We start from the raw sequence: 15433 nt of genomic DNA on the forward strand, positions 1-15433 counted from the left end.
ATCCCCTGGCATAATGTTTTCAATATTCACCCTTGTAGCATTTATCAGTTCTCCTTTCCTTTTTCTTGAATAACATTCCAAAGTACAGATATATCCCTTTTTCTTTACCCATTCATCAGATGACAGACATTTGGGTTGTTTCCCACTTTTTGTCTACTGTAAATAATGCTGTTATGATCATTTGTGTACAAGTTTTTGCATGGGTCAATGTTTTTACTTCACTTGGAACAGAGTGGAATTGCTGGGTCAGACAGTAACTCTATATTTAATCTTTTGAGGAACTGCCAACAGTTTTGTAAAGCATCTGCACCATTTTACACTGCCGCCAGCAATGTATGAGGGTTCTGATTCCTCCACATCCTCACCAACACTTATACACTTATACTTTCTGATTGTAGCCTCTTAGTGGGTATCAAGTTGTGTCTCATTGTGGGCTGGACTTGGATTACCCTAATCGCTAATGACATGAGCATCTTTTCATGTGCCTATTGGCCACTGGTATGTGTTCTTTAGGGAAATGTGTATTCTGATCCTTAAAAGCTAAAAAAGTTTTTATAGATTATTTTAGAAATTATCCATGCTCTTTACCCGTGAAGATAATTCAGAGTTAACTTAATTTTATCACTTATGAAACACTGGTTTTATTGTCTCTGCAAGACGTGCTTTAATAACTCCACCTCCAAACTCAAACTAAGAAAAAAGTAAAAAAAAAAAAAAAAAATGATATAAGTTCTTAATTATCAAGTTGAAATACTTCTGAATTGATTAGGCTGAGACAAGAGTTTTCATGACTATACCAAGAGTACTGGTTTGACCTGATTAAACAGGCAACAGGACATACTATGTTACAGGAAGCTGTGAGGATGAAACAGTATAGTTCCTTCAGATCTGCAAATCTTTCAGGGACTGTATACAGTCCAATCCCCTAAATTTCAAATTAGGAAACAAACTGAGAAGAGTTAAATAATTTGAGAGCCACTCACTTCTGTGCCTGAGTAAACGAAAGGAATGAAGATGTTACATGGCTAAGATAAAGAGAAGTTCACAAAGAAGATCCAAGGCAAGGGACACCTGGGTGGCTCAGCGGTTGAACATCTGCCTTCAGCTCAGGGCATGATCCTGGAGTCCCCAGATGGAGTCCCACATCAGGCTCCCTGCACGGAACCTGCTTCTCCCTCTGCCTATGTCTCTGGCTGCCTGTCTTTCTCTTTCTCTCATGAATAAATAAATAGAATCTTAAAAAAAAAAAAAAAAAAAAAAAAAAAAAAAGAAGATCCAAGGCAAATTCTCCAAAAAGCCAAAATAATGCAATGCTACTCACCGATAGGGCAGCCTCTCATAATAGGTCTTTTCCAAAGCAGCAAAATGGTATCTTGGTTTCAAGTCTGTGGCCAGACTGGAGACCAAAGCAGAGCCACATTTTTTGGTATCCACTTCTCCCTAGTAAATAGAAATTCAGTCATCATAACGAACCTGAAAGTTTTTTTTCTACTTTTTTCCATGCTTGTGGCAATCAGAAATCTCAAACACAGAAGAGGAACTAGGCTATTATAAATGCAGAGATGGGAACCACTGCTGGACAGCCAGGGGTTAAAAGGTAAGGTAAGCCCTCCACACTAATATCCAAAATAGGATTTACTATGATCTTTTTTGGGAAGTGATATGTCTCTCTGAAGCCCACAGACTATGCTTCTATAATTTGCTTTGTTGTGTACCTATAGTTCTGACAATACAGACAGTCCTAGTCAATGCAAACAATAAAAATTAAGAGCTAGCTTTCAGGGCCCCTAGGATCCAGAGATTATTTGGAATGGGACATTCACAGACTTCATGACATAAGCCTGCAATCCTTCATTTTGCCTCAGCCAAGAAAGGTGTAGTTTGAAAGGTGTAGTTGTAGAAGGATGCAACCATGCCCTTGTTAAAGTTTGTAACATAAAATTTGTCAAAAATACTAGGTTTATTCCTCATCCACCCCTAGCTTTTATTAACAACAAATTATGTGACCTCTCACCCATAATATTATATTAAGAACTTAAGAGAAGGTATTAGCTGGAGATAAAGAAGTTAGCAAAAAAAAAGAAGTTAGCAAAATTAGTTTTATACCAAATAAAGCAAGAATTTCTTATGTCCTATGCTTGCTTCCTTTAGGTTTCTGCCGAAGTGCAGGGAATTGGCCTCAAGGTTAGATCTTTATATCACTATCCCTTATCCCATAATAATTCCATTAAAAAAATGTATTTTGAAAGCCAAAATGCTACAATGTGGAATGGAAGGTAAGAGAAATATAACTGTAAAGCTGCCACTAGCTGTAAATCTTTTCACTAAAAATTAGTGAACCCTCAAAACATATTATGAGGAAGCCTGAAAGAAGACATCTGAAGCAGGGAAAATAATTTAAAGAATCATTCATTTATAATTAAGATTTCAGCAAGCCCATCTGTGAATTGTGCTTTCATAAGATCAACCAGTTTTAAAGTTTTTGCTTTGGTCAATTGATATAGTTTTAAGTATCCTGAAGTAATTTACATAAAATTTCTACTGAAAGGTACTAAGAGCTGAAATACTCAATATAAAGAGCAAAAAGGGGCACCTGGGTGGCTCTATCAGGTAAGCATTTGCCTTTGGCTCAGGTCATGATTCCAGCATCTGGGATCAAGCCCCCAGTTGCGTTGGGCTCCCTGCTCAGCAGGAAATCTGTTCCTCCCCCTGCCCCTTCCCCTGCTTGTGCTCTCTCTCTCTCACTCTGTGCTGTCTCTCTCAAATAAGTAAATAAGATCTTAAATTAAAAGAAAAAAAAGTCCCAAATTAAGTTAGTACAATTTGCTTATAGAAATTCCAACTGAACAAGCACTACTCACAGAAGAATTCCCAAAGTTCCCCACATACTTGGGCCATGGGGATGTGAGCAAGATATCAACCCCCTTAAACTGGGATGTTGAACACAGCATTGTCCTCAGGGAAGATACATCCTTGGGACTAAAACTGTAACCGGGGACCGGCTCATTTAAGGACTCTGTCCCACTGAGGTACACAATCTGCAGCCCCGAGCTTCCAGTGAAGATACCTTTACGACCTGGGTTCAAAAAAAAAAAAAAAAAAAAAGGACAAGTTTTAGTCAAAATTGCAGAACAGAGTATTATAGTGATAAATCTCTCTCCCCATGCTGTAAGCCCCCACCTCCCTGCCATTCAGCATGTCTAAATGAGCACAGACTCTTCTAGAGCCTCTCTTCTGCCTGCAGGGACTCAGTGGTGGATGGCTACAACTGTGTTCCCATTCAGGGAGAATAGCCCTTATGTGAAGGATGCTGGAACCCACAGGCTGGTCTGTTTACCCCAGGTACCTTACAAATGAAAAAAGTTGGGAAACACTGATTAGAAAAAGCCTTCCTGCCTTCTAGAGAAGACTCTACACGGGTTAAAAGAAACCCAGACACCCGGACTCAGGGAGAGGCAGTGAGGAAAAACGAGCAGCAGTTCTGAGAAAAATACAGTCTAGAATGCATATGCTCTTCAAGCAGGCAGCAGTGTATGACAGACGGCAAACATGTGGAAAGAGCAACTGGGCAAAACTAGAGACTCTACCCTCTTTTAAATATATTCCTGGCTTGAGCCATTAAACCTACTTCTTCCTGTTGCCTTTAAGACCTAGCTCCATCAACTTTTACCTTCCTTTCACCTACAGAGACTCTTCTCAGTGAGCTCTTTCCACTCAGAGAAGAACAGAGTACTAAACATACTAATGGGCATACTAAGCAATAAAGAACCATGCCAATTAACACACAGATCAACTGATAAAGGGAACACATACACTAACTGAAAGAGAAACCGCCTTTTCTTCTGTTTCCAATTTCTCAAAAATGCAGTCCATGCATTAAGGGCTTCACTTCTTATCTCCTGAACCCACTGCACTGTGGTTTCCCTCTCCTACCATTCTCATAAAGGTCGTGAATCGCCCTATAACTGACAATAGTCTCTCCTGGTTTCTGAAACCACTCTCTCTTCATTTAGAGTCTATGAATTTGATAAGATCTTTACCTCCCCCCAATACTGCTCTAATCACTCTTTGCCTACGCCTGGATGAAGATATACACCCCCACCACAGAGCTGTGCTTTCCTTCTCATTATATTTCCTCTGAAACCATATGATCCTTCTCACTTTGTTTTTCATCTTTTTGGGACCAACTCCCCAAAGCCTATTCCTCCACACTGACCTTGCTTATATACTCTAGAAAGATCGCTTCCAACTATATGTTGGATGATCTCCCAACACTTCAAGCTCACTATCACATGTTCACTATCAAGTTCATTGTTTGCTCCTCCTACTGGATCTCAAAAAATCTCTTTCACAGAAATAATCCAAATACCTCTTTGCTCTTTCCACTACTGGCACTAAAGTCATATGGTAAAATGGCCGCCATAAATATCTACAGTGGCAATCTTTTTTTTTTTTTTTAAATTTTTATTTATTATTTATGATAGTCACAGAGAGAGAGAGAGAGAGAGAGAGAGAGAGGCAGAGACATAGGCAGAGGGAGAAGCAGGCTCCATGCACCGGGAGCCCGACGTGGGATTTGATCCCGGGTCTCCAGGATCGCGCCCTGGGCCAAAGGCAGGCGCCAAACCGCTGCGCCACCCAGGGATCCCTACAGTGGCAATCTTAATCCAATCTAATAACTACTGCAAGAACTGGCGTAAGTCAGGCCTATGTTAACATCTACAACAAAAGGATTTCAATATGTCTATCTCACAGCAATGGTTAAAAACAACAAACAAAAATCTGTCCCTCAATTTTTTGCCTGAAGGAGCCCCATATGATTGAAGCGAGATAAGATTGCTTACATAAGGGCCACAGCCAGATGTAGAGAATAAAGGCCAGTAAAGAAATTGTAGAAGCTTTCCAGAGAAGTCAGAGACCAAGAAAGAGGAAATGTGAAGAACAGTGGAGTCATTGTAGAAAAAAATGAGTCGAATAATCCAAGAAGCCATAGCCAGACGGCAGATAAGGCAAAAACAAAAACAAAATCTGACAGTGCTTTTTTAAATGGCCAGATACTAAAAAGAACCACTAAAAGAGATTTGGGTGTAAAAAGGGAACAACTTTAACCTGAAATTAAAAAGTGGACCAGAACCTAAGAAGGACAAAGGGAGTGAAAAATGTGAGAATCAGGACTAACCACTTGAATTTCCAAAAGCTTAGTGAGACATAGAGCTATATAGCTAGTTAGGAATCTAAAAAGATGTATATATCTAGCAATGTTACATGGTGAGACCACAAACATGGAATTTTTTTCAACATAATTTATACCTTAAGTACTCAGTATACCACAAATAGTTTATTCCGTGGTTGGCTGCAGGAGTATATATTGGGTTGTGGGAGTACAAGGAGATTGGGAAAAGGAGGGAGAGAATACAGAGGAAAAAATGCTAGAGTCTCAAGGGTAGAGACACAGACTTTGGGAAAGAACCCCATTCTCTGGGCAGTAATGGCAGAAGAATCCAGCCACAAATTTCCCAGGAGACTAATTCCTGAAGACATTTTATTATGTTGGTTACAAACACAAAAAAATATCAACTTACCCAGATAAGTAATGTTTTCAGCTAACTCACACCCATCAGCATCTTGGAAGTATTTTACTGTTTCCTGGTTATTAGCACCCAGCACATATGTCTGAATGGGAGCTAGTGAAAGAAACAGACATGACACCATACAGTTACCAGATCTGCTTTGGAATTTGAGAAATATTTCCCCATAGGAAAAATAATCATCGTAAAAGCAATGAACCTGCAATCCTATTTGTGGAACATGCTGAGCACTTGGGATATCCTATCCAACCTGTGGCCTGACTAATAGTTATCGTTGGCTGATGAAGTGACATCTTAAAGAAGATGGTTACTGTATAATAAGAGAAACATAGACCCTAAAGAGCTTCATAAAAAAGCCACTCAAACTGGAAAAAGGAAAGGACACATATGGTTGCATTTCTTCAATTCCTGCCTACTTAGAAGAGAATGATTTTTCTTTTTTTTTTTTTAAGATTTATTTATTTATTTGAAAGAGACAGAGCATGCACGAGCATGAACGAGGGAAGGGGCAGAGGGAGAGAGAGAATCTCAAGCAAACTCCCCACTGAGCACAGAGCTTAAAGTGGAGCTCAATCCCACAACCCTGAGATCATGACCTGAGTTAAAATCAAGAGTTGGACACTCAACCTACTGAGCCATCCAGGCATCCTGAGAATTATTTTTCTAAACCAAATCCAACCAAATCAAAACATGAACATTTAGATGCATATAAGCATCCTTCCCAGCTCCAGGTGGAGCTCAAAGGGAAATTCTTAAATAATTAATATGTATGAAAAACAACCCAGCAAGAATTATGTAACCTTAAAACCTTGTTAGAAACCATTTGTTAAATAAAAATAATTTCTATACCTTTCTTGATGCCAGTTTTATACTTCTCCCATTCAGCATCTGGAGTGGAGCCAAAGAAATTTCCTACACACAACAGCAGCTAAAATGAGTTTTTTAAACAGATATGAGATTTTTTTAAATTAAATAGTACATAATTGATATTAACATAATCCAGCTAAATAGCCTACTTAACAGCCTCAAAGTAGGTTTTTTTTCCTTAATCATTTACAGAATCTTAATATATAATTCTTCAGCAGCAACTACAGTAGTTGATCTGATTCTATAAATTACTAAATTTTGGCTCGCTGGCTATTAAACTCAAGCTGGGATGGGGAGGAGGGAGTCAGGGAAAGATGGAGAAATCTACTTCCAAGAATCTGTCTTGAAACACAAAACTTTAAGTACTAAATACCCTGAGAGACACAGGGAAAAAAACCACATTCCTGACTGTTGTCTTTACTCCATTTTTTAACCCATGAACAGCTTGTCCCCATACCTAGAATACTCTTCTGTTTCCTGGGGGCTTACATTCTAGTTGGCAACCCTACATAACATTTATATAAGGCTCTTCAGTTTGTGAAGCATTTGCACATGTTATCAGACTTAATCCATACCACACACTCATGAAATACACATGAGGTTCCCAAACCCAGGGGCTAGAATCACCTGGGGAGGTTTTGCTCAACTGTTTTCAGTTTTGTGCACAGTAAGAAAGTAACATTCAAATTCAAAAAGTATAAAAAAGTACAGAGGTCTCCCTTTCCCTACCATTCCACAGCTACTAAGTTCCTACAATCACAAAAGGAACTCAGTCTAACAAAAAGGGAAAGTATGCGTTCAACTGAGAAAGGAATAAAGTCCAAGCTTTATTTCAGCATGTTTGAGTATAACAGTAAAATTAGATTCAGTAACAGGAAATGTCTTACATCAAAGTTTCCACTTTTCTTCTGAATTGCTCGAACTCTATTGAATAAAACATCAAATTTTCCTTCAACATCTCCACATGCCAAGCTGCAAACAAGAGATAAATGTTAAGGGAGTCCAGGAAACATGAATGGCCTGCCGGGCTTGGTACATATTAGTCTTCCCGGATAAGGTAGGTATGGGACTCAGTTCCTCTGAGGTACTGGAGAGGTTCAGCACATGTGATCTTGGGGCAGCTCCACCTAAAGGTCACCAAAACTTTCAACTCACCACATCTAAAAGTTAGTTTATCATTTCCTCCAAAATGGAACCAACTTCTTCTCCTCACTTCCCAAGGTTTGTGGATGGCTGTTTTGCCAAGTTGGTCTTCAAGAGTCAAAAATCCCCCATCCAGTCATCAAGTCTCATCAATCCCATTTTCCAAACATCTTTCACATTCATTCCACCCTTTTCCTTTCCAATGCCACTATCAGTCATCCATTTGACAACCATGTATGGACACCTACAATATGCTAAGGCACTATGCCTGGTACTATGCGAAGAACACATTAGGAGTAAAAAGGAGAAAGATTTAGTTCAAACCTCAAAAGGCTGACAATCAGGGAAGGGGAGACACTCTGATACAAACTTATATGAAGAAGGCTACAATAAGAGGTATGTGTAAAGTGTTAAGTGTTAAGGGGCAGAGACATAAAAAGTAGTAAGAGCTTCTACAAGTCTTTGATCCTTCGAGTTTCCATAGCAGAAATCTCCCCTATGGTCAGTTTGATCACTCTGTCTCTGCCATTCCCTAAGGTAGTTACCTTTCCTAAAAGCCCCACCCTACCCACTCTGAATCTAAATTTTTCCCACCCTTCAAGGCCCAACACATCTCTAAAGCCTTCTTGACTGGCTCAGAAAGTCACTTTCTTCTCAAACTTCAGAAACCCATACAGCATCTCAGAGCAAGCTCTGTAACAAACTACTACGTGTTTTTATTTACCTTCTGAGCACCACCTCTTCTAGGACGCCCTCGAGTCCCTACCAGTCATTAATTACCGGTGCTCCCACAGGAGCCTGCACTTCCTCTCTCGTAGTAGTTGTCACATGGAATTAAAATTGTTTCTCGGAGAGCCAGCACCCAGTATATCCATCTCAAAGTTCACCTCCTCAACTAGGACCTTTCCCAGTGTTTCCTATCCCACTGAAGGGCAGAAATCTAGGATCCCACAGTGCTAACTCCTTCTCAAACTAAACCATCTCCAAGCCTTGTTAATTTCAACTCCTTACTATAAGCCTTGAATCCCTGCACTTCTCTTCTACCATCACTCTACCTAATCCTAGCTGCCCTCTTCTTTGGCTCTGATTTGTGCTCACACCGCAGCCAGAATCGCTTTCCAAAACAAAAAAAAAATTTGATCCTGCCACGGAGTTCTTTGGCATTTCAAGGACTTTAGAATAAAGACAAAAATATTAACCAGGGCTCAATCCTCCCTCTCCTGTTTCTCACAATAAGCTCAATACCCCTATTTTATCCCCTCCCAGAACCCTGCAGCTTTTCTTCCTGACGTTTATCACCACCATAATTTTGCATTCATCTGGATTCTTTGATTGGTATCTGCTCAAGACTCTAAGCTCCGTGAAGGCAGGAACTCCATCTGTGCGATGTCTAGCACAGTGCCTGGCACACTGCGATTGTTTAATAAATATTCAATAGGTGGATGGAGTCTCTTCACTCCAGCGCCTCCTCCTCCCCAAAAAAGTGCGCCTGGGCAGGAGCCCTATCTATCAAGTCTGTTCACAACTGACCAGGGCCCACCAGCGGAGCCCACGGCTAGGAATTGTCAATAAATAAACGGGGGGTGCGGAGACGTGAAGGGGAAATGTGTCAGAGGCCTGAGACGGAGGAGGCCTGACGTTGGGAGCTTCCGCCTCTTCCAGCGTGTGTCGCCGAGGGCCCCCTCTGGGAAGCGAAGACAGACCTGCTCCGGCCAGGCAAAGACCCGGCCTGGGCTCACCAGCCGCTCCCACGCTCCCACCCCCGCCTTGCCCTCCTCCCATCCAGGCGCGAGAAAGCCCCCGGCCAGCAGGTCCGCGCGCGCGCGCACTCGCACTCGCACTCGCACACGGGCGCGCGCCGCTGGGCTCCGGTCACTCACAGGCGCAGCGGTTTCTGAGCCATTTGTTCCAACAGCCTGGACCAGCACGACCACCAAAAATTGAGACGCTGAAACCACACTCCTCTGAAAAACGGCGGCAGCACTACGCTGACGTCGCGAGGGCACCCAGCCAATGAGGGTTCGCTGACCTACGGAGAGCGCCGAGGGACAGAAGCCTCTCTGCGGTGGCTTGGCGCTCAAGACCAACCCAGGAAGGGGAGCGCGAGCGGGAGAGGGAGGGAGAGGGAGGGCGAGAGGAAGGGCGAGAGGAAGGGCGAGAGGGAGGGGCGATGATAAAAAAAGGATTCCAGTTATGATTATTACAGAGCAATTGAAGTTATCGAGCCACGAGAAAGTTTTCGATACAACGTTGGGCCCTAACCGAAGCTAATCGTATCAGTCCAGCGGGCAAGACAGTCAGACTCCCTGTGCACACGTTTATTTGGTCAGTTTTTAACCCATCCTAAAGTTAAAGAATAATGGTGATCACCTTGACACAGAAAGTGTCAACAGGTTGCCACATTTTCTTCCTCCCTTTCCCTTTCCTTCAAGGTGCACAGCACTTCTCGCTTTATCATTTGAAAGTAAATTGCAGACATCAAGATTACCTCAGCATGCATTTCCTAAGAAAAGGACATCCCCTCCATCACCAAAATACCATTAACACACCCAAGAGAATTAATTCAATAATATCATCCATATGATTAATATATCCGTATTTAAAGTACTCCATTTGTGTGTCCCTCCCCCAATCTCTTTAATATCTGGGACTTGTTTTAATTCAGAATACAATTAAGTTTCTATCTTGTATTCAGTTCCCTCTCTAGTCTGTTTAAATCAATGGCCCACGGACCTTTTTGGTTTTGCCTCCATGACATTGGCTTTTTAAAGATTTTTTATTTATTCATGAGAGACACACAGAGAGAAAGAGAGAGAGAGGCGCAGAGACCTAGGCAAAAGGAAAAGCAAGCTCCATGCAGGGAGCCGGATGCAGAAATCGATCCCGGGACTCCAGGATCACACCCTGGGCCGAAGGCAAGCGCTCAACCGCTGAGCCACCCAGGGATCCCGACACTGACCTTTTGTGGGAGTTCTGTCCAATTTGTTGTAGGAGACAACAGTATATAAGGAAATGGAAACAAATGGGTTTCTGACAACAGAGGGGCAGGAGAAATTCACTAAGGTCAGCTAAGTAATTAAAAAATTAAAACATAGATAATAAGTTTAAGGAAGAACCACAAAGCTCTGGTTTTCCTTACTTTGGAGGGAAATACTAAATTCCCTGTCTCATTAACTATTGATGCCCCTACTTTGATGGCACACTAAGCATGTGTCTTTACTACTTTGGGGGCAATCCAGCATAGCCCAGGAGTAGAAATCAAGACTGAATCTAGAAGAGTAGGAATGTGCCAAACATGCACAGAGTAATAACTTCAGGCAGAAGAAACAAGCAGTAAGATATGAAAACTCATCAGGGGAATTCTATATTACCTTTATACCTCTTGCAAAAAAAAAAAAAAATTTAAGGTTTATTTACTCATGAGAGACATAGAGAAGCAGAGACCTAGGCAGAGGGAAAACCAGGTTCTCTATTGGGAGCCTGATGTGGACTCCATCCCAGGAACCCAGGATCACCACCTGAGCCAAAGGCAGAGGCTCAAGCACTAAGCCACCCAGGTGCCCCCACCTCTTGCAAATTTAAATCTACTCTGAAATATAAAGTTTATGGATAGGAAGCTCATCCACAGGAAGTTAAGCTAGCTCAAGACAGCTGAATACAGTGTGTCAGAGTAAATGAAATTGAAAAAAAAATGAAAGAAACAGGGGTTTTGATGCATGCTAAGAAGTCTGGCTTTAGAATACACATTCTTCTCAAGTGCATGGAAAATTCCTCCAGGATAGATATGTTAGGCCATTAAAAAAGCCTCAACAAATTCAAGTACGTAGAAATTACATCAAACATCTTTTCAACCACAATATGAAACTAGAGTTCAGTAAGAAATAAGGAACAAAATTAGAAAGCTAAAAAATACATAGAAATTAAACAACACACTCCTAAACAACTAATAGACCAAAGAAGAAATCACAAAGAAAAATAAAAAATAGGGATGCCTGGGCAGCTCAGTGGTTGAGCGTCCTTTGGCTCAGGGCATGATCCTGAGATCCAGGATCGAGTCCCACATCAGGCTCCTTACATGGAGCCTGCTTCTCCCTCTGCCTGTGTCTCTGTCTCTCTGTCTCTCATGAATAAATTAATAAAATCTTTAAAAGAAAAAAAATATATATCTTGAGACAAATGAAAATGGAAACACAACAGACCAAAACTTATGGACTGCAACAAAAAGTTCTAAGAGGAAAGTTGATAACTGTTAATATCTATATTAAGAAAAAAGAAGTGTCTCTGATAAACAAGTTAACATTACACATCAAAGAACTAGAAAAAGGAAAATAAACTGAGCCCAAAGTAAGCAGGAGGCAGGAAATTACAAAGATTACAGCATAAATAAATGATACAGAGAATAGGAAAACAATAGAAAAGTTTCAATGAAACTAAGAGTTAGTTTTTGAAAAAGATAAAATTGACAAACTTTTAGCTAAACTAATCAAAAGGGGGCACCTGGGTGGCTCAGTGGTTGAGCGTCTGCCTTTGGCTCAGGTTATGATCCCGGGGTCCTGGGATCGAGTTCCATGTCAGGCTCCTGCAGAGAGCCTGCTTCTTTATCCCTCTGCCTATGTCTCTGCCTCTCTCTGTGTCTCTCATGAATAAATAAATCAAATCTTTTAAAAAATAAATAAAAATAAACTAATCAAGAAAAAGGGACTCAAGTAAATAAAATTATCAGTGAAAAAGGAGACATTTCAACTGATACCACAGAAATATAAAGATTACAACAGACCACTATGAACAATTATATACCAATAAATTGGACAACCAAGAAATGGATAGATTTCTACAAATGTAAAACTTAAAAGACGGAATCAAGAAGAAATAGAAAATCTGAACAGACCATTGAGTAAGGAGTCTGAATCAGTAATAAAAAACTCCCAACAAAGAAAATCCAGGACCAGATTATTTCATGAATTCTACCAAACATTTAAAGAATTAATGCCAGTCTTTCTCAAACTCTTCCAAAAAATTAAAGAGAAAGGAACACTCCCAGACTCATTATACGAGGTCAGCGTTAGCCCATACCAAAGTCAGCCAGGATAAGGATACTGTAAGAAAACTACATGCCAATATCCCTGATGAATATAGATATATAATTCTCAACAAAATACTGGCAAAATGAATTCCACAGCATCTTAAAGGGATCATACACCGTGACCAAGTGGGACTTGTCCCTGGGATGTAAGGATGGTTCAACATATTGAAATCAATAAATTCAGTAAACCTCATTTATAGAATGAAAAATAAAAATCATATGATCATCTCAAAAGATGTAGAAGCAGGTGACAAAATTCAACATCCTCTCAGGATTTAAAAAAAAACAAAAACAAAAAACAAACTCCCAGCAAAATTATGCACAGAAGGCATGTACCTCAAAATAAAAAGGCAATAATATGACAAGCCCACAGCTAACAACATACTCAATAGTGAAAGGGTGAAGGCTTTTCCTCTAAGATCAGGAACAAGACAAGGGTGCCCACTCTTACCACTTCTATTCAACATAGTACCAGTTCTAGCCAGAACAATTAGGCAGGACAAAGAAATAAAAGGCATCCAAATTGGAAAGGAAGAAGTAAAACTGTCTCTGTTTGCAGATAACATCATCTTATATATAAACAATCCTAAATACTCAAAAAAAAAAAACAGAACTAATCAATGAATTCAGTAACGTTGCAGGATACAAAATCAACATACAAAAATCAGTTGTGTTTGTATACACTAATAACAAGCTATCTGAAAAAGAAATAAAGAAAACAACCTCATTTGTAATAGGATCAAAAACAGTAATATACTTAGGAACACATTTAACCAAAAAGGTGAAAGATCCGTATACTGAAAACCATAAGATACTGATGAAAGAAATTGAAGAAGATACAAATAAGTGGAAAGATATTTTGTGCTTGCGGATGAGGAAGAATTAATAGTTAAAATGTCCATACTACCCAAAGCCATATATAGATTCAATGGAATCCCCATCAAAATCCAACGGCATTTTTCACGGAAATAGAAAAAAAAATCCTAAAATTTGTACAGAACCACAAAAGACCCTGAATAGCCAAAGCAGTCTTGAGAAAGTAGAACAAAGCTTGAAGTATCGCACTTCCTGATTTTAAACTATGTTACAAAGTGATAGTAATCAAAACAGTATAGTACTGACCTAAAAACAGTTACATAGACCAATGGAGCAGAATCAAGAGCACAGAAATGAACCTAGCATATACAGTCAGCTAATATTTGACAAAGGAGCCAAGAATACTTAATGGGGAAAGGATAGTCTCTTCAATAAATGGTATTGGGAAACTGGATATTCACATGTAAAAGAATGAAACTGGACCCCTATCTTACACCACTCATAAGCATTAATTCAAAATGGGTTAAAGTTTTAAATATAAGACCTGAGACTATAAAACTCCTAAAAGAAACAAGAAGCATTTTGACATTGGTCTTGGCAAAAATTTTTTGGGTATGACACCAAAAGCACAAGAAACAAAAACAAGCATTAAAAAGTGGGACTACATCAAACAAAAAAGCTTCTGCACAGCAAAAGGTACAATCAGCAAAATGAAAATGCAACCTACGGAATGACAGAAAATATTTGCAAACTATCAGATACGGGGTTAATACCCAAAAAACATAAGGAACTTAATAGCAAAAAAAAAAAAAAAAAAGCAAATATTCTGATTTTAAAAATAGGCAAAGGCCACAAGTAGGCATTTTTCCAAAGACTATCAATGGCCAATACGTCCATGAAAAGGTGCTATGCATTCTAACTGGCTGATATCTCATTGTGGCTTATCAGTACCTCATACCTCACAACAGTTAGAATGGCTATTACCAAAGAGATAATACTGATGAGGCTGCAGAGAAAAGCGAACCCTTATGTACTGCTGGGGAGAATGCAAATTAGTACAGCCACTATGGAAAACAGCATGAAGCTTCTTCAAGAAATTAGAACTATCATATTATCTAGCAATCTCATTTCTGGGTATATATCCAAAGGAAATGAAATCATGAGATATCTGTACCCCTACATTCGTAGCAGCATTATTCATGATAGCTAATACGCGAAAACAACCTAAGTGTCTACCGACGGATAAATGAAGAAAACATAGTATATATATTTACAATGAAGAAAGAAGGAAATCCTGCCATTTGCAATAACATGGATGAATCTCAAGGCCATTATGCGAAGTGCAGTAAGTCAGAAAAAGACAAATTACTGTATGATCTCACATGAAATCTAAAACTGCACCCATAGAAACAGAGTAGACTGGTGGTTAGGAGGAGTTGGAAGGGAGGCAGGGGGAATAGGGAAATGTTGGTCTAGGGTTATAACTTCCAATTATGAGTAAGTTCTGGGGATCTAATGTACAGCATGGTGACTGTAGTTAATGATACTGTATCATATACAGTTTACCCTTGAACCACCCAGGGGTTAGGGGCACTGACCACTTGCATAGTCAAATATCTGTATATGACTTTGACACCCCCACAGTTGACTGGAAGCCCTACCAATAACATAAACAATTAACATGTATTTTGCATGTTATATGTATTATGTACTGTATTCTTACAATAAAGTAAGCTAGAGAATAAAAAATATTAAGAAAATCATGAAAAAATACACATATAGTACCCTATCTAAAAACATCTGCATATAAACAGACTTATACAGTTCAAACACATGCTGTTCATAGGTCTACTGTATCTGAAAGTTGCTAAGAGAGTAGATCTTAAATGTTCTTACCACACACACACACACACACACACACACACAAGGTAACTAT

General features: G+C 39.7%; 1 protein-coding gene across 5 annotated transcripts in view; it reads right to left on the bottom strand.

Moving 5' to 3' along the window:
* The window catches only part of CWF19L1 (CWF19 like 1, cell cycle control), a 29391-nt gene extending 19756 nt beyond the window's left edge, over nt 1-9635 (bottom strand). For 2 of the 5 annotated variants that reach the window (XM_038578519.1, XM_038578517.1), the window contains exons 1-6: nt 9479-9635; nt 7343-7427; nt 6438-6516; nt 5583-5684; nt 2862-3076; nt 1322-1440 (exon numbers count right to left, since the gene is read on the bottom strand). In XM_038578519.1, coding sequence (XP_038434447.1) covers nt 1322-1440; nt 2862-3076; nt 5583-5684; nt 6438-6516; nt 7343-7427; nt 9479-9501 — 623 coding nt within the window. In that variant the 5' untranslated portion in view covers nt 9502-9635. Of the gene's footprint in view, nt 1-1321; nt 1441-2861; nt 3077-5582; nt 5685-6437; nt 6517-7342; nt 7428-7610; nt 8167-9478 lie in introns of those variants that run through there. The other 3 variants (XM_038578520.1, XM_038578518.1, XM_038578521.1) reach the window with 3 other exon arrangements.
* Nucleotides 9636-15433: the final 5798 nt, after the last annotated feature.

This window comes from Canis lupus, chromosome 28 (genome assembly GCF_011100685.1).
Source record: "Canis lupus familiaris isolate Mischka breed German Shepherd chromosome 28, alternate assembly UU_Cfam_GSD_1.0, whole genome shotgun sequence".
Lineage (NCBI taxonomy): Eukaryota > Metazoa > Chordata > Mammalia > Carnivora > Canidae > Canis > Canis lupus.